The 17718-nt window shown below is 54.3% G+C and overlaps 2 protein-coding genes across 3 annotated transcripts; both read left to right on the top strand.

Annotated features, from left to right (window-relative positions):
- Positions 1-2644: 2644 nt before the first annotated feature.
- CLN6 (CLN6 transmembrane ER protein) lies at positions 2645-10796 on the top strand. Its single transcript, XM_039723562.1, has 7 exons — positions 2645-2736; positions 4276-4390; positions 4913-5011; positions 7335-7523; positions 8505-8560; positions 9700-9822; positions 10477-10796. The coding sequence occupies exons 1-7, from the start codon at positions 2654-2656 to the stop codon at positions 10763-10765; spliced, it is 954 nt and encodes a 317-aa protein (XP_039579496.1). The 5' UTR covers positions 2645-2653; the 3' UTR covers positions 10766-10796.
- Positions 10797-12198: 1402 nt separating this feature from the next.
- CALML4 (calmodulin like 4) lies at positions 12199-15546 on the top strand. Of its 2 annotated transcripts, XM_039723177.1 has the most exons (5): positions 12199-12388; positions 12502-12532; positions 13828-13968; positions 14556-14744; positions 15211-15546. In XM_039723177.1, exons 1-5 carry the CDS (start codon positions 12386-12388, stop codon positions 15306-15308), a joined length of 462 nt encoding a protein of 153 aa, XP_039579111.1. In that variant the 5' UTR covers positions 12199-12385; the 3' UTR covers positions 15309-15546. The 2 variants fall into 2 exon arrangements, with proteins under 2 accessions (XP_039579111.1, XP_039579112.1); XM_039723178.1 differs by lacking the exons at positions 12199-12388; positions 12502-12532 and adding an exon at positions 12841-12952.
- Positions 15547-17718: the final 2172 nt, after the last annotated feature.

Here is a 17718-nt window from a genome sequence, read left to right as displayed (position 1 = left end):
GGGGCCGGCCGGCAGCCGCGGCCCGGCCCGGCCGTTCCGGCAGCGCGGCTGGAAGGGCGCTGCGGGGCCTGCGGGCTGCCCGCAACACAGCGGGCACAGTCAAAGGATAAAGCGGGGATTTACTGAAAGGCCTTCACAGGATACACCTTGGGCAGTGAAAGAGCCTGGCCGTGGCTACGCCCAAGTCGGACTCCAGGTCACAAGTTTCACACTTTTAGAAGTTTTGGTCTGTTTCCGTGTTGGGGTTAATTGTCCAATTGCAGCTCCAGGTTGTGCAGTCCCATCCTCTCAGGTTGTTCTCCTCAATTTGCTGTTGTTTGCACTTTTTGGGCCTGAAGCTGCAGCGGTGTCCTTGGTTCTGGGGCTGGAAAAGGATTGTTTTGTCTGGCTGAACCGTGAGAAGAACTGCTAACACTTTATATGGAGCTCACTTATACACGAATGCAGTACAGAATCTGGAAAATAGGAAAGCTCAAACTTCAGGCATCTGCAGCACTGCCAGGGCATGGCCAAGTGTCCCCAAAACACAATGACACAGACAACAGCTCGTGTCCCCAGCTCAGCTCTTCATCCTCATTTCCACTGCTCGACCACCGAGGCTGGAAAATACCTCCGAGGTCACCGAGTCCCAGCTGTGCCTGATCCCCACCCTGTCACCAGCACCACCTCCAGGAATTCCTGGGACACCTGCAGGGATGGGCACTCCAAACCCCCCTGGGCACCCCTGCCAGTGCCTGCCCACCCTTTGCATGGAGAAATTCCTCCTAAGTCCAGCTTAAACCTCAGCTCTGGAGCAGTTTAAGATGTCTTCAAATCCTGTCCCTGTTCCCTGGGAGCTGAGCCTGACCCTCCCTGGCTGCCCCTCCTGTCAGGGAGTGTGGAGAGCGAGATTGGGCTGGGTTGGGTTGGGTTGGTTAGACTGGATTGGGTTGGGTTAGACTGGATTGGGTTGGACTGGGTTGGACTGGATTGGGTTAGACTGGACTGGGTTGGGTTGGACTGGATTAGATTTGGTTGGGCTGGGTTGGACTGGATTGAGTTGGACTGGGTTGGGTTTGACTGGATTTGGTTGGGTTGGGTTGGTTGGACTGGATTGGGTTGGGTTGGACTGGAATTTGTCCAGTTGGGCTGGGCTGGGCCAGGCTCAGCTGGACTGGGTCGGGCTGAGCTGGGTTTAGTTGGGCTGGGTTACACTGGACTGACCTCAGCTGAGTTCAGCTGGGCTGGGTTTGGCACACTTTGGGTTTTTTAATCCAGAACCAGCAGCTCCCATCACCTCAGCCATGCCCCAGCACACACAGGACCCTCACCCCAGTTCTGGGGACGCACCACGGGCCTGGTCACACAGCTGTCACCCCAGCCCCTGCTGGGCCACCTCCCTGGCTGCTGTGACACCAGCAGAAAGGGGACACCGCCCCGGCCCCATCTGCCACACCATTGTCCTCTGGGGGATCCGGTCTCAGCCCCGTTAATTTTTAACTCGGAGTCCTGACACCGGAGCCGCGGCTCCTTGTGGGATGTGCATTATTCATGGAGCAGCAGCCGGAGCCCGGAGAGCCCGGCGGACACGAGGGGACACGAGGGGACACGAGCCAGGCCGTGGCCAGCCCTGTTTGGAGCCACGTGGCCGTGTCAGGCACAGGGTGACAAGCAGGGTCCTGGTGAGATTAAGTGGCTCCGTTACCTCGGTGATCTCCACTTTTCAGGGATATTTTCCCAGGTGTCCCCCCTGTCCTGCTGGGGGAGCAGGGATGGTGTGGGGAGGGTCCCTGCTCCTCAAGAGGGACCAAGGTCTCCCTTCTGCTGCTTCTGGGAGCCCCCTCAGCTTCGGTGGGACCAGAATTCCAGGCCAGAATTCCTCAGTGGAATACACGGCAGCTGCCAGGGGTTGTCCTGTTCCCATCCCGTGTCACGCCCAAGGGAACAGGGACAGGCTGTGGCACACGGAGCTCCCATCCCAGGGGTGATGGAGCCTCCGTGCCCAGACCAACCCTCCTGGAGGGGTTTGGTGGCTCAGACTTCCTTCCCTGCGAGGGTGGGGAAGCCCTGGCTGTGGCTGCCACATCCCTGGGAGTGTCCAAGGAGGCCCTGGCTGTGGCTGCCACATCCCTGGGAGTGTCCAAGGCCAGGCTGGACAGGGCTGGGAGCAGCCTGGGATAATCCTGGGAAAACGTCCCTCCCAATTTAGAGCCAAAACTCCAAACCCCAGCCAGTGCAAATTCAGCCCCGAGGGCTGCGAATCCCTCCCTGCCTGGGAGCGACCCCATCCCCATGGATTTATCCATCCAAAACCGAGAGCAGGGAGCGGGGCATCTGCTGGAACGACCCGGGGAAATGGGAACTGGGGAAAAGCAGCGTTTGCTCCGGCTCCTCATTCCCGACAAACCCGGGGCTCGGAGCCATGGATTGGCACGGAGTGGCCTGAGCGTTCCGAGCCAGCCCTGCTCCCGGAGCATTCCCGTATGCCCAAGGCAGCCCGGCACAGCCGGGTCACGGAGCCCCGGCGCTGTCCCGCCGTGAGGCGCGGCGGCCGAGCCGGAGCGGCGGGCCCGGCCTGCGCCCGCCCCGCCGGGCTCCCGGAGCACTGCGGTGTTCCCGTCACCACAGCCGGGTCCCGGAGCCCCGGCCCTGCCCCGGCCCCCGGGCCGGGCGGATGCAGGGCTCGGCGCGGCGCCGGCCGTTCCCGGCCGCGGCCCCGGGCTCGCCCCCGCCCGCCGGGCCGCTCTACCCGGGCAGGTGAGCGCGGACGGGGCTCGGCGGGGGCGGGAACGGGAAAATCCAGCCCGGATTCACTGGGGATGCTCACCCCATCCAACAGCCCCGGCTGAGCCCGCCCCGAGCCCCCCGGGACAGCCCGGACCCTTCCCGGGTACCACCGCCGGATGATGCGGGGTCCGGGACATCCCCAGGATCGGGGTCCGGGATATTCCCAGGATCGGGGTCCGGGACATCCCCAGGATCGGGGTCCGGGACATCCCCAGGGTCGGGGTCCGGGATATTCCCAGGATTGGGGTCTGGGACATCCCCAGGGTCGGGGTCCGTGATATTCCCAGGATCAGGGTCCGGGATATCCCCAGGGTTGGGGTCCGGGATATCCCCAGGGTCGGGTCCGGGACATCCCGAGGATCAGGGTCCGGGATATCCCCAGGATCGGGATCCGGGATATCCCCATGTCAGGGTCCGGGATATTCCCAGGATCGGGGTCTGGGATATTCCCAGGGTCGGGGTCCGGGACATCCCCAGGGTCGGGGTCCAGGACATCCCCAGGATCAGGGTCCGGGACATCCCCAGGGTCGGGGTCCGGGACATCCCCAGGATCGGGGTCCGGGACATCCCGAGGATCGGGGTCCGGGACATCCCCAGGATCAGGGTCCGGGATATCCCCAGGGTCGGGGTCCGGGATATCCCCATGTCAGGGTCTGGGATATTCCCAGGGTCAGGGTCCGGGATATTCCCAGGATCGGGATCCGGGATATCCCGAGGGTCACGGTCTGGGATATCCCCAGGGTCAGGGTCCCCCAGGGTTCCCCCACTCGGCTTTGTCCGTGGCATCCCGGCGTACCTGGGTTATCCCAGCCGATCCAGGGTTTGGCAGACTCTTCCAGGGAGCTGCAGCATTCCCAGCTCATCCAGGGTACCCCATCCTCACCCTCCAGCTCTCGGGGTTCATTGAATCACCCCAGAGTGATTTGGGGTGGAAAGGACCCTAAAGATCCTGTCGGTCCATGGGCAGGGACACTTCCATGGACTTTGGGTGGCCCAGGCTGGAGGCTGCTCCAGCTGATCCCGTTCTGGTCTCGGCAGCAGGAGAGGCATTGATCCGCTTTTCCTGCAGGGAGGTGAAGGTCCGGAGGTGCTGGGGGGGCATTTCATGGAAGGGCTGTGTCGGGGTGGGATCCTTGGCAGAGGGTGCAGGGAGCAGGACTGAAGGTGACGCTGCATCCCGAGCATCCCGGTGCTGGAGCTCCGCCGGCAGCGCCACATTTTTACCCCTCAGCTCGACTCCTGGGAGTTGGGATTTTGCTTCATCATGCAAAAGTTAAAAATAGTTGCACTTAATTCAGCACTTTTCACCTTGCTGAGGAGACCGGGCAGAGCCTCCCCACAGGGACGGGTCGGGGACAGTGACAGCGTGGTGCTCTCCTGTCCTGCCTGCTCCTCAGCTCTGTTATCCCGCAGCTCCCGGAGCCAGGGAAGTGCAGCTCTGGCATGGGGTGGCAGCTCTGCCTCCTCCCAGAGCTGCTCCAGGGCCCCGTGTCCCTCTGTCCCCTCCAGGCACGGGGCAGGGAAGGCCGAGGACACCTTCAAGACGTCCCCGTTCCACCTGGACCTGTGGTTCTACTTCACCCTGCAGAACTGGGTGCTGGATTTCGGGCGCCCCATCGCCATGGTGAGTGAGGGGACGGGGCCAGGGGGTCCCCAGGGCTGTCCCCTGTGCCAGGGGGGTGTCCTGGAGGAGCTGGGACACTGCCCTGCTCTGGTGGCACTGGGGCCAAGCCAGCTCCAGCCTCTGGGAAAGCTGCTCCCTGTTCTCTCTCCCACACCTTTGCTTCACAGCTGGGAGGTTCCTCCTGCTCTTCCCCATTCCTTGCCTGTATCCCAGAGCCTGGGGCTGCAGCTTCCAGGAGTGGCCATTCCATTTCAATGGAATTTTTTCCAGCTGGAAGCTGTCAGAAGGTTCAGGAAGATCCAGGAGTCCCAAATGCCTTCCTTGACCCCACAGCTTGCCAGCACCGGGCAGGGCTGGGAGTGAAAACTTCCCGAGGGTGATTTTTGGGAAGTTTGCTCCAAGACGGGCTGCCCAGCTTGGTCCCTACCAACCCCCTGGAAGCCCAGCTGAGCATTCCCAAGCAATCCCAATGTTTTCCCTCTCCCGTGGTCGCTGATGTGCTGCTCTTCCCTCTCTCCTCAGATCATCCTCCCTCTGGAATGGTTTCCTCTGAACAAACCCAGCGCTGGAGATTATTTCCACATGGCTTACAACGTTATCACCCCCTTCCTGCTGCTGAAGGTAAACCTGGCAATGGCCAGGGGGTTTCCCATTCCCAATTTTGTAAAGTTTCAGAGGCTTTTAGGGTGTTGGTTATTCCCAAATTCCTGCCAATAAGGAAGAGTTCCGAGGATTTGTGATGCCACCTCAAATTCCTGCATGTCCTGAGCAAATCCCCCTGGAATTCTGGCTCCAGGGGGAGTCAGAGCTGAAGGCAAACCTGGGAATGTTCAGGGGTTTTCCATTCCCAGTTTTGCAAAGCCTCAGAGGCTTTTAGGGTGTTGGTTATTCCCTAATTCCTTCCAGCCAGGAAGAGTTTCCCACTCCAGGAAGGATTTGTGGTGCCACCTTTCAAAGAGCACCTCAATTTCCTGCATATCCCAAGCAAATCACTTCCCCCTGGAATTCTGGCTCTGGGAGGAGTCAGAGCCCTTTTCCCAAATGATATTTTTAGGACAACATCCACCCTTGGCTTAAAGGCAGCTGGAAGCAGAGTGGATTTTCTGAATTGTTCAGGGCTTAATTACACTTGATCTTTGACATTGGAATTGTGGCTGGAGCTGGAATTTATCTGGCTCCAGCTGCCAGCCTCTGGATCCCATACACCATTCATGAGGTGAAGCCCTGTCAGATCATTAGGAATCTTTTCCCATTAAACACTTCAGGAGAAAGCAATTATAAATCTATTTTAACCTTCATTAGCTGGGAATTCAATTATGGCCTGAGGTGGAAATGATTCCCTCTCGATATTCCGGGAGGATTTCGAGGCTGGGGGCAAAAAGGGAATATCCAGGATGTGGGAGCTGACCCTTCCCAGGTGATTTCTGCAGGGCTGACCCACAGGAAAGTCCAGGATGCATTTCCCTGGCCCAGGGATGTCCCCCACCCTCCTGTCCCCTGCAGGACCTTGTGCTCTCCTTGTCCTCCTGTGACGTCCCTGCTGCAGCTCCAGGGGAAGGGAAAGTTAAGCCTCCAAATGAAACCCAAACGAGGTCAAAATTAAACACAAATAAGGAGCTTTTCCCTGCTTGGGGAGGGCTGCAAAGCTGATTGAGGGAGAGGGGGGGCCCTGGCTGATCCCAGAGCTGACCCAGCCCACGCTGGAAAACTCCTGGGATCTGCCTCAGGAGCTCTTCCCTGCCCTGCAAGCTGGGTGTGGAGCTGCACCCCAAAATTCCTGCTGCTGTTCCAAGGCTTGAGCCAGCCTCAGGTGCTCAGAGGGGGCAGGGAGAGAGCCCAGCACTGGAAGTGGTGCCCAGAAATTGCCCCGAGTGGTTTTGGGGCACTCAGCTCCTCCTGCTGTGGGGTCAAACTGTGGGGAGCTGCGTCCCATTCCATGGGGAAGGAAGGGAGCAGAACCCCAAAATGTTCCCTTGGGGGATCCTAAAGCTCTCTGTGGGGCTGAGTCCCATTCCATCAGGAATAAAGGGAACAGAACCCCAGAATGTTCACTTGGGGGATCCCGAAGTGTCCTGAAGCTCTCTTCAGAGCTGAGTCCTGTTCCATCATGAAAAAGGGAACAGGACCCCAAAATGTTCACTTGGGGGACCCTGAAGTGTCCAGACAGGATGGGAAACATGAGGAGCTCTGTGCTGGAGGCTCTGCTGCCACTGGAGGGCACATCCAACCTCCCAATCCTCTCCAGAGGCAGGAGAACCACGGCCTTTTAATGAGGAAACCCTCGTTAGCAGCAAACCAAACGAACCCTTGGGGTTGACAGCAGCAGAAACCCCTTTAGAGGTTTTCCTCCCAAAGTTGCCCTAAAGCAGGAGAGGTTGTTGCATCTTTTAGAATAAGGGATTTGCTGAGTTTATACCTTTAAAACCAAAGGACAATGATTAAAACCAGGCCTGTGACATGATTTGAAGCACCCTGGCAGAATGACAATATTTGTGTTGGAATATTTAGCTTGGTTCAATTAAAATTACACTTAATGCCATTTCTAATTCCTGTCCCAATAAACCAAGACTATCTGTTGCTGTTATGACATGAAACTCTTGGGATCTGCTTTAGTAGCAGCTTTCAGTGAAAGGCAGAGTGCTTGAAGTTGGATTTTGGTGAGACACAGGTGCCTTGCCTGCAGAAAGCAATCCCTTCTCTTCAGCACAGCCCAACTATCAGCTCCCGGTGCTAAAACACACAACCTGTGCCTTTGGCCCCAGCATGAGTTCAGTCAGGAGTTGGACTTGATGATTTTTTGGGTCTCTTTGAACTCAGGGGATATTTTGGGGTTTTGTGATGAATTTCTGAGCGCTCTGGCCAAAAAACCCCAAAATGCAGCAAGGGCAGGAGCTGCCAGGTCCCGCCTCCTCCTCCTCCTCCCACGCCCTCCCTGTGCCTGCAGCTCATCGAGAGGTCCCCCAAGACCCTGCCCAGGTCCATGGTGTACGTCAGCATCATCACCTTCGTGATGGGAGCCAGCATCCACCTGGTGGGAGACTCGGTGAACCACCGGCTGATCTTCAGCGGGTACCAGCACCACCTGTCCGTCAGGGAGAACCCCATCATCAGGAACCTCAAACCCGAGACCCTGGTGAGGGCTGAGCTGGGTCAAGCATTTCTAAAATCCGAATTTATAAAGGGTAAAGGAGCCTCAAACCCGGGACCCTGGTGGGGGCTGAGCAGGGTTTGTGAAACCTGAATTTGTAAATGGTAAAGGAAACTCAAACCCGGGACCCTGGTGAGCCCTCAGCTGGGGTCAAGCATTTCTAAAATCTGAATTTGTAAATGGTAAAGGAACCTCAAACCCGAGACCCTGGTGAGGGCTGAGCTGGGTCAAGCATTTCTAAAGTCCGAATTTATAAAGGGCAAAGGAGCCTCAAACTCGGGACCCTGGTGGGGGCTGAGTGGGGTTTGTGAAACCTGAATTTGTAAATGGTAAAGGAACCTCAAACCCGAGACCCTGGTGAGGGCTGAGCTGGGTCAAGCATTTCTAAAGTCCGAATTTATAAAGGGCAAAGGAGCCTCAAACTCGGGACCCTGGTGGGGGCTGAGTGGGGTTTGTGAAACCTGAATTTGTAAATGAGAGAGGAACCTCAAACCTGAGACCCTGGTGAGCCCTCAGCTGGGTTTGTGAAATCTGAATTTGTAAATGGTAAAGGAACCACCTGGCTCAGCTGGGCTCTGAAATCTGAATTTATAAATGGTAAAGGAACCTCAAACCCGAGACCCTGGTAAGGGGCTGAGCTGGGTTCAAGTGTTTCTAAAATCTGAATTTATAAATGACCTGGGTAAGGGGCTGAGCTGGGATCAAGCATTTCTGAAATCTGAATTTATAAATGACCTGGGTAAGGGGCTGAGCTGGATTCTAAAATCTGAGTTTATAAATGGTAAAGGAACCTTGAGCCTGAGACCTTGGTAAGGGGCTGAGCCGGGCTCAAGCATTCCTAAAATCTGAATTTATAAATGACCTGGGTAAGAAGCTGAGTTGAGCTCAAGCATTTCTGAAACCTGAACGAAGGAGTGCTGAAGCTGTGCCCGTTTGCTGACTGGGATTCTCCCTGCCCTGTCACAGATCGATTCCTTCGAGCTGCTCTACTACTACGACGAGTATTTGGGGCACTCCATGTGGTGAGTGATTCCCAGCAGGTCCAGAGACTGTGGGATGGCACAGGGGGAAGGGCAGAGCTTCAAGTGGGAAAAAAACCCACCCCAGCCAGAGCTGGCTGGGGATAATGTTCTGCTGGCCAGGGCTGGATTTGGATTAGGATCCAGATTAGGGTGGATCTGGCAATTGCTGGAAAATCCCCTCTGCTCAGGGATATTTTGGGATTGGAGGGCCAGAGGAACAGCTTGTCCTTCCAGGGGGGGACAGAACCAAAATGTTTCCCCTCCAGCACCCCCAGATGTGCCCCAAACACCCCAAAGATCCCAAATACCCCAACATCCCAAGCAAACACCCCAAAGATCCCAAATACCCCAAACACCCCAAATATCCCAAATACCCCAACATCCCAAACAAACACCCCAAAGATCCCAAATACCCCAAACAAATACCCCAAACACCCCAAGAGGAGGGCCTGGCTGGGCCTGGATCCACTCCAGGTGATCCTGGGGAAATCTCTCCTGGCTGATTTGGGGTTCCAGGAGTGCTGGGAAGGAGCAAACCCCGTTCTCTGGAGCCCTTTAAAGGGAAGAAGGGCTCTGGGGGGTTTGGGAATCCTGCTGCACATCTCAGACACATTCCTGCTGGAATTGTCCAAGGCAGCACTGGAGCCCAGCTTTGCCTTCAGCAAATCTGGGCTTTTCCTGCCCCAGGCTGGGAATTCTCTGGGTCTGCAGGGCCCAGGATGAGCCCAGGCCCTGCCCAGGCCCTTCTGTGCCCTGGGGAGGCAGCAGGAATCCCACAGCAGGGAATCCCACAGCTACAGGAATCCCCGAGCAGGGAATCCCACAGTAAGGAATCCCACAGCTACAGGAATCCCCGAGCAGGGAATCCCACAGCAGCGGGAGGAATCCCACAGGTACAGGAATCTCCAAGCAGGGAATTCCATAGCAGGGAATCCCACAGCAGCGGGAGGAATCCCACAGGTACAGGAATCTCCAAGCAGGGAATTCCATAGCAGGGAATCCCACAGCAGCAGGAGGAATCCCACAGCTGCTCCATCCCCAGGCTGAGCACAGGAGCAGCTCCGGGTGTGGGGTGGATCTGGAGGGGTTCCAGTCCCTTCCAGGCTCATCCCAGGGCTGGGAATTGCTGGCTTTTCCAGGTACATCCCGTTTTTCCTGATCCTGTTCATCTACTTCACCGGCTGCTTCACGCCGGCGGCGGAGCAGAGCCGGATGCCCCTGGCTGCCCTGCTCCTGGTGGGGCCCAGCAGCCTCTACTACTGGTGAGTGCTCGGCTGGGGAGGGAATTCCACAGCAACCTTCCAGGAGTGCCCAGGAACGCTCCAGGAAAAGCTGCTCCATCCCCCACGGCTCCCCAGGGCAGCTTTTGCTCTGCGGGGCTGGGAATGCTCTCCCTGTGATCCCAGGGTCAGAACTGATCCCATAAAAGCTGGGAATGCTCTCCCCGTGATCCCAGGATCAGAACTGATCCCAAAAATGATGGGAATGCTCTCCCTGTGATCCCAGGATCACCTCTGATCCCAAAAGAGCTGGGAATGCTCTACCTGCCTGGATCACCTCTGATCCCAGAAAAGCTGGGAATGCTCTCCCTGTGACCCCAGGAAGGCTGGGAATGATCTCCCTGTGATCCCAGGACCAAAACTGATCCTAAAAGAGCTGGGAATGCTCTTCCTGTGATCCCAAGATCAGAACTGATGCCAGGAGAGCTGAGAATGCTCTGCCTGCATTCCAGGATCAAAACTGATCCCAAAAGAACTGGGAATGCTCTCCCTGTGATCCCAGGAGCAAAACTAATCCCAGAAAAGCTGAGAACGCTCTCCCTGTGATCCCAGAAAAGCTGGGAATGCCCTCCCTGTGACCCCAGGAGCGCTGGGAGTGCTCCCCCAGCACCCGGATCAGCAGGAATCCCCCCACAGGTACCTGGTGACCGAGGGCCAGATCTTCATCCTCTACATCTTCACCTTCTTCGCCATGATGGCCCTGGTGCTGCACCAGCGGCGCAAGGGGCTGGTGCTGGACAGCAACGGGCTCTTCCTCTTCCTCTCCTTCAGCATCACCCTGCTGCTCATCCTCGCCTGGGTGGGCTGGCTCTGGAATGACAGAATCCTGCGGAAGAAGTACCCCGGGGTGATTTACATCCCCGAGCCCTGGGCCTTCTACACCCTGCACATGAACAACCTGCACGCGGCCAGGGGCAGCTCCTGAGCTTTTGATATCTTGGGGTGGGAGGGAGGGGGGAATAAAGAAGAAGTCTAGTTTTTCTAATGTAGATCCATGTGTTTGGAATAAATTCCTGAGTGGTGGCGGCTGTGTGATGATTGTGGCTGGTCAGGGCGGGGATTAATTGCAGTTAATGAACTGGCTCTCACTGCTGGGCACGGGAATGAGGCAGGAGGGGCCAATTCCCCACTAATGGCCCCAAAATCCATCGGGCATTGGGTGAATTCCAGGGGTCTGTGCCCCAACACCACCAGCTCTCACTCGGGGTGTGAGAATCCCTTCGAATTCCCCAAACCAGCCCCAGAATCCATCAGGAACTCCAAGGATCTCTGCCCCAGCTCTCACTCAGACACGAGAATCCCTGAGAATTCCCCAAACCAGCCCCAAAGGGGAGCCAGGGCTGAGCAGCTCCGGCTCCTCAGTGGGAGGAGGAAATCCGGGGGAAATTCGGAATAAAAAAATCGGGAAGAGCTCCCAGGCTCTTCCTTTTTGTCCTTGGGTCTGGCCGTGCCCCACGCCTGCATCCCGCTCTGGCTGTGAAATCCTGATCAATAAAACCTCAGAAAACAGCTCTCAACCTCCTCAGCCCGTCCGTGAGTTCCCGGGGGCACATCCAGACCCCTTCCCCAAAACCCTCCTGCAGATCCAGAAACCCCCTCACCCTTCTACCGAGCCCTCAGCAATTTTTAATTTATATTTTTTTTCATTTTTAAAATTATTTTTATTTTGGAATTTTAAGACTTTTTTTTTAATTTTAAGATTTTTTTTTTATTTTGGAATTTTTAGTTTTTGGTGGGTTTGGAATGTTTAGAATATTTTAATTTTTTTAATTTTTTTTTTAGGTTTTTTTTTTAATTTTTAATTTTTTTTAATTTTTGGATTTTTTTTTTATTTAGGATTTTTTTTTATTTTTGGAACTTTTGGGTTTTGGAATAGCTGGATTTTTTTTTAATTATTGGATTTTTTTATTTAGGATTTTTTTTTATTTTTGGAACTTTTGGGTTTTGGAATAGCTGGATTTTTTTAATTATTGGATTTTTTTTTTTATTTAGGATTTTTTTTTTATTATTTTTGGAACTTTTGGATTTTGGAATAGCTGGATTTTTTTAATTTTTGGAATTGCTGGATTTTTTTAATTTTTGGATTTTTTTTTTATTTAGGAAATTTTTTTATTTTTGGAACTTTTGGGTTTTGGAATAGCTGGATTTTTTTTTAATTATTGGATTTTTTTATTTAGGATTTTTTTTTATTTTTGGAACTTTTGGGTTTTGGAATAGCTGGATTTTTTTAATTATTGGATTTTTTTTTTTATTTAGGATTTTTTTTATTTTTGGAGCTTTTGGGTTTTGGAATATTTTTTTTCTTTGTAATTTCTGTATTTTTGCACTCTCCCCCCGCTCCCCTCCCAGCAGCCGAGCTCGGTGCCAGGCGCGCTTCTCCGGGCCGCTCAAAGCCTCGTTGTGCAGCCGCAGAGCCCGTCCCGAGGCGGGAATTGCCCTTCCCGGCAGGAGCGGCTGCGCGGCCGTTCCCGTTCCCGTGGCTCCGCAGCTCCGCCCGCACTTTGCCCGGGCCCGGCCCCGCAGCGCAGCGATTGTCCCCAAAACCATGGTGAGCGACGCGTGCTGCCCGGCCCGCTCTGCCCGGCCGCGTTTCAAAGCTGCTCCCTTTGGTTTGTTTGGTTTTTTTTTTCTAATTTTTTTTTCTTTCTGTTCCTGCTGCAGGCAAAGTTTCTGTCCCAGGACCAGATTAATGGTAGGTACGGGTTTGTTCCGCTTCGGGCGTTAATTACGAGATTGAATTTATATTTATGTAAAAACGGCGTTTTGCCCCCAAAGTGTGGCAGTGTGGGCTCGCTGTCCCTCAGTCCCGGCTCTCCAGGGAAAGCAGGGGGTTCTCCCCAATTCCAGGGGAATCTCCCCAATTCCAGGGGAATCTCCCCAGTTCCAGGGGATTCTCCCCAATTCCAGGGGATTCTCCCCAATTCCTGGGGATTCTCCCCAATTCCAGGGGATTCTCCCCAGTTCCAGGGGAATGCTTCAGCGCAACAGCGGCCGGAGGAGGAGGAGGAGGAGGAAGGAGGCAGCGCAAGGGATCCAAAGTCCCTCTGCGAGCCGCACTGGGAAAGGGGGGCTGGGATTGCTCCGGGAACGGCCGAAGGAAGCTGAAATAAGGGTATTAATTAGGGTATTAATGGGAGTATTGATGAGAGTATTAATGAGAGTATTATGGCAAATCTGATCAGCTCCGCCGAGGGATTGGCGAGCGGAGGAGGCGGCCGGGCCAGGGGAGGCCACGGCGCCCACGGGAACCCCGGGACACCCCCGGAGCATCCTTGGGGGACCCCCGGAGCATCCTTGGGGCACCCCCAGGACACCCCCGGGCACCCCCGGCCCGCTGCAGCCGCCCCAGCAGCGAGGGCTGGGGACAGAGGGGACAAGGACGGCACCAAACCAGGCTGGGTTTCTGCAGCCTCCACCGCCAAAATCTTCCTCCTCTCCTCTCCTCTCCTCTCCTCTCCTCTCCTCTCCTCTCCTCTCCTCTCCTCTCCTCTCCTCTCCTCTCCTCTCTCGTTTCCTTCTTCCCCTCCTTCCTCTTTTCCTTCTACTTTTTTAATATTCTCATCCCCTCCTCTTTTCCTTCTCCCTCTTCTCCTCTTTTTTCCTGCTCTTCCTCCCCCTCTCTCCTTCATCCTCAGCCTCCTCCGTCCCTCTCTCCCTCTCCCCCCACCCCAGGCACGAAAAGCACTTTTTAACCAAAACCCTCCTTTTTCTCAGCCCTTTTCCCCTCCCCCTACCCAAGGCACGAAAAGCACTTTTTAACCAAAACCCTCCTTTTTCTCCGCCCTTTTCCCTCCCAGCCGCGCTTCCTCAGCCTGGAGGGCCCCAATTAGCGCCGCTCGGGTTTTAATTACCCTTAATTCCCCCTGCCCGCCCCCCGTGCCCATCACCCTCCCGGAAAGGCGACACTGGCGGCGGATCCCGGCTGGAATGCTGCCCGGGCCCGGCCGCGCCGGCCCTGCCGCTAACCCCGGGCTGCTTCTTAATTAGAGTTCAAGGAGTGCTTTTCCCTGTACGACAAGAACCAGAAGGGGAAGATCAAAGGCTCGGACCTGCTGGCCGTGATGCGGTGCCTGGGAGCCAGCCCCACGCCCGGAGAGGTGCAGAGGCACCTGCAGCTGCACAGGATCGGTGAGACGCCTGCACAGCCACCAAACTGGGATTAAACACGGGAAAAGGCAATTTTTATGGAGCTGGGATGGTCCAGGAGGGAACGTCCACCCAGAGCAGTCACCAGAAGCTGTTGTGATGTGTTAAATCCAGCCCAAACAAAACAGTGCCATTAAAATCCCAAAAAAAGCAGGAAACAAACATTTAATATGGAATATTAATTTGGAGGGTGGGAAACTGTCCAGGCCAACCAACAGAGGTGGAAGAGCACAGAAAGATGTTCAGCTGAAGATCTGTGGGAAAAACAAGGCACAAAACCCAAGGAAGGAATTGTGAGATCAGGTGGCAGGGGGGATTAAAAATTCAGGATCTGAGCTCAGAGCACAAACTGAATAGAATTACAAATGGGATTTTAGGAGAAAAAACCCAGTTGTGACGTGCCCTGATCCAGATTAGGGACAGGGAAAGGAAGCCCCAAGGGCAGGGAGAAGAAACCCCAGGAAAGGGAACCCCAGGAAAGGGAACTGGGGGAGGAGGAGGAGGATGTTTAATCCTGGATCCAGCCCCAAACGGAGCCGTTCCCAAAGGATCTGCCCTCCCTTTCCCAGACAGGAACGCAGAGCTGGACTTCTCCACCTTCCTGAACATCATGTACAGGCAGATGAAGCAGGAGGAGCCCAAGGAGGAGATCCTGAGAGCCCTGGCCATGATCGACCGGCAGAAGAGAGGAGTGATCTCCGTGCCCGAGCTGCGCGCCAAGCTCACCCGGCTGGGGGAGAAGCTTTCCGACGAGGAAGGTGCCCTGCAGCTCCCTCTGGGACCTAATTCCCTTTTCCTTTTTCCTTCCCTTCCCTTCCCTTCCCTTCCCTTCCCTTCCCTTCCCCTCTGCAGCTGCCTCTGGGATGAGGAAGCTCCTCCTGTGCCAGCAGGAGACACCAAAGCACAAACAGGCAAAACCCCACAAGCCCCTCCAGTTTGTCAGAAAATTTGCCTCTGAGGGGCACAATAAACCCAAAAGCCCACCTGGACTAAATTTGTGGGGTTTTTTCCCCCCTGTGGAACTCAAAAAAAATCGGATACCCCTGCTGCAGAGAATTTTACATGGAATTAAAATCCAGGTGCTGGTTGATGCCAGTTTGAAACTCACCTGATCCCAGAGGTGATTGCCAACAAAAATCCCCCAAACCCTGCAGTGCTGCTTTCCTTCTGAAGCCCCCAACACCCCCAAACATCCCATCCCAAGGACATTTTCCCATTTTTCAGTGGATGACCTGCTAAGAGAAGCCAAAGTTGGGCCAAATGGAACCATCAAATACGAGGAATTTGTGCACCACATTTGCCTTCCCGCGGTCGACTACTGAAACCCAGAGTGGATTTCCTGGAGCAGCACCTGGAGGGATTTTGTTTCTATTTTTCCCACTTTCTAGTCAGACTCAGGAACCATCAGTTGCCTTTCAAAACCTGATTTTGCCTTCATTTAGTGCTGACACTTCCACAGGTTCCCCCCTGATTCCTGGAAAAACAAGAAATAATGTTATTATATATGTATGTTATTATAGCAATAACAACTGTTATTGAAATAAACTGAGTGTGACAACACGTGTCAAGCTTTAAAAAAATGATTTTTAAAAGCATTTAAATGTCAGGATTGTGGCAGAAGGTCGAGGTCTCCTGGTTCTCCAAGAAGTCAGCACAGCCCAGCAGGTGTTTGGTGTCTCCATAAAGGAAAAACAGGGCCAGGAAAATTCCCATTTTCCACACCAGGAAAAACCTCCCCAGGAAAATTCCCCTTTTCCACACCAGGAAAAATTCCTCTACCCCAGACTGATGAAACCCCCTCTGATCCTCATTTTCCAGGTTGATGAAACCCCCTCTGATCCTCGTTTTCCAGGTTGATTAAACCCCCTCTGATCCTCGTTTTTGTCCCCCCTGGATCTCAGGGCCTTCAGCAGCTCCTCAAAGGGTGTCTGGAATTTCGGGCAGCTCTCCCTGGATTCAGCTGGGAGCTTTCACAGGGATGGTGGCACAAGCAGTGACCTGGAAAACTCCCACATTCCCAGGAATCTGCTCTGGCTTCTGCTCCAGGAGCCTCCCCCTCTCCCTGAATCCTTTTTAAATCCTGAATCTCCCTTTGCTCCATCAGTGAAATAACCAGGAATTAAATCCTGGCAGCCCCAGCAGATCCAAGGGATTGGGGAGGAATTCCCAGAGCAGCTGGGGCTGCCCCTGGATCCCTGGAGGTGTCCAGGGCCAGGCTGGACTGGGCTTGGAGCAGCCTGGGACAGTGGAAGTGTCCCTGGCCATGGACTGAGATGGGATTTAAGGTCCTTTCCAGCCCCAGTTATCCCAGGAGTCTGGTTCATCCCTGCAGAGAGCTGGAATGCTCCAAGGCCACCACCCAGGAATGCCACACAAAGCAGGGAAGAAATTGGGAAAAAACCCCAAAATCCCAACAAATCCCAACCTCCCACATCCATAACAGTGTCCCTGTGAGGGAAAAATGGGGATTATCCTCATGGAACACCAAACATGGGGAAAATCTGGAAAATTCAATGGCATTGCTGAACTCCACACAAGGCATGGGAGCAGATCCAGGGATTTCAGTCCTGCAGAGAGGGAAACCATCCTGATCCACGCCCTGATCCCTGTGCTCTCCCCAATCCAGGGAGCCCAGGCTGGGATCCCCACATTCCAGGCTCTCTCAGCAGCTTCTTTCCAGGGAAAATCCACTTTGTTCCATGGAAAATGAACTTTGCTCCATGGAAAAGCGACACGGCCACACCCTTCAAGCCTTAATTAGCTCTTCCTACTCCAGGGGTAGGAAACACTCCAGAAAATTCTGGAAATCAGAGTCACAAAGAGCTCGGCACTGCAGGAAAACCAGGAGCAGCTGGAAAGAGCCAGAGGTGGGATTTCCCTGCTCTGCTCCCACCCCGCTCATCCCGAAGTTTGGATGAAGCTGGGAATGCTGCTCTGCCCCCGCTGGGTTTGCTCCTGGATCCCAGAGCTCTCCTGGATGCAGGAAAGCTTTGGTTTGTGCAGCTGATGGGACAAGGAATTCCTTGAGAATTTGTTCCCACATTCCAAGGGATCCCGTCCATCCCTGGCTCATCCCTCCCCATTCCTGCAGACACAGCAGCTCCCAGTCCTTGGGATGCTCCAGGATGGGAAAACATTCCCAAAGGAAAGCAGCCAGGGAGGAGCTGCCCTGCACACACTCCCAGGACAAAGCAGCGCTCTCACAGCACCAAATCATCCCAAAAAAACCATTCCAGCCCCAAAAAACACCCAGGAAATCCCTCTGCTCCCACTTTTCCTCCTCAGGAAACACAGAATAACCGAATGCTTTTATTGTGTCCAGGGATTTCTACAGAAACAGGGAAGATTCCGTGGGTAAACCAGGGGTTTGTTTGGTTTTTTCTTTTTATCCAGTGCATATAATAAATATTTTCACTCGGTACTTTTATACAAACTGACACTGGGCTACTGTACATTTGTAAGTCCATGGATTGGCTTGGCATGCCCTAAGGAAAACGAAGAGAAAAGGTTTAAGGCCATGGATGAGAGCTTTCCATTCCGGGTCATTTTCACATTGTCCCTATTTACATTTTCCCCCTTTGTTAATTCATGAGCAGCAGCACTTGCGGGGACCACCAGCGATTTTCCCTTGTTAGAAATCTAAGTTCTGTTTAAAAAAAAATAAAATCAAATAAAATCCCACTGCTAAACCAAAATCTTTCCCACTAAAATGGGCTTCAAACCCTGAAATGC

The sequence above is a fragment of the Passer montanus genome, unplaced genomic scaffold (genome assembly GCF_014805655.1).
Source record: "Passer montanus isolate IOZ18808 unplaced genomic scaffold, ASM1480565v1 scaffold5, whole genome shotgun sequence".
Taxonomy (NCBI): Eukaryota; Metazoa; Chordata; class Aves; order Passeriformes; family Passeridae; genus Passer; species Passer montanus.
This window is presented reverse-complemented; position numbering and strand designations above follow the sequence as displayed.

Coding starts and splice junctions, on each gene's coding strand:
- CLN6 (XM_039723562.1), top strand. CDS start 2,654: ATGCAGGGCTCGGCGCGGCGCCGGCCGTTCCCGGCCGCGGCCCCGGGC. Junction 5,012..7,334: donor CCCCCTTCCTGCTGCTGAAG/GTAAACCTGGCA, acceptor CTGTGCCTGCAG/CTCATCGAGAGGTCCCCCAA. Junction 7,524..8,504: donor ACCTCAAACCCGAGACCCTG/GTGAGGGCTGAG, acceptor GCCCTGTCACAG/ATCGATTCCTTCGAGCTGCT.
- CALML4 (XM_039723177.1), top strand. Junction 12,533..13,827: donor GTCCCAGGACCAGATTAATG/GTAGGTACGGGT, acceptor CTTCTTAATTAG/AGTTCAAGGAGTGCTTTTCC. Junction 13,969..14,555: donor CCTGCAGCTGCACAGGATCG/GTGAGACGCCTG, acceptor TCCCTTTCCCAG/ACAGGAACGCAGAGCTGGAC.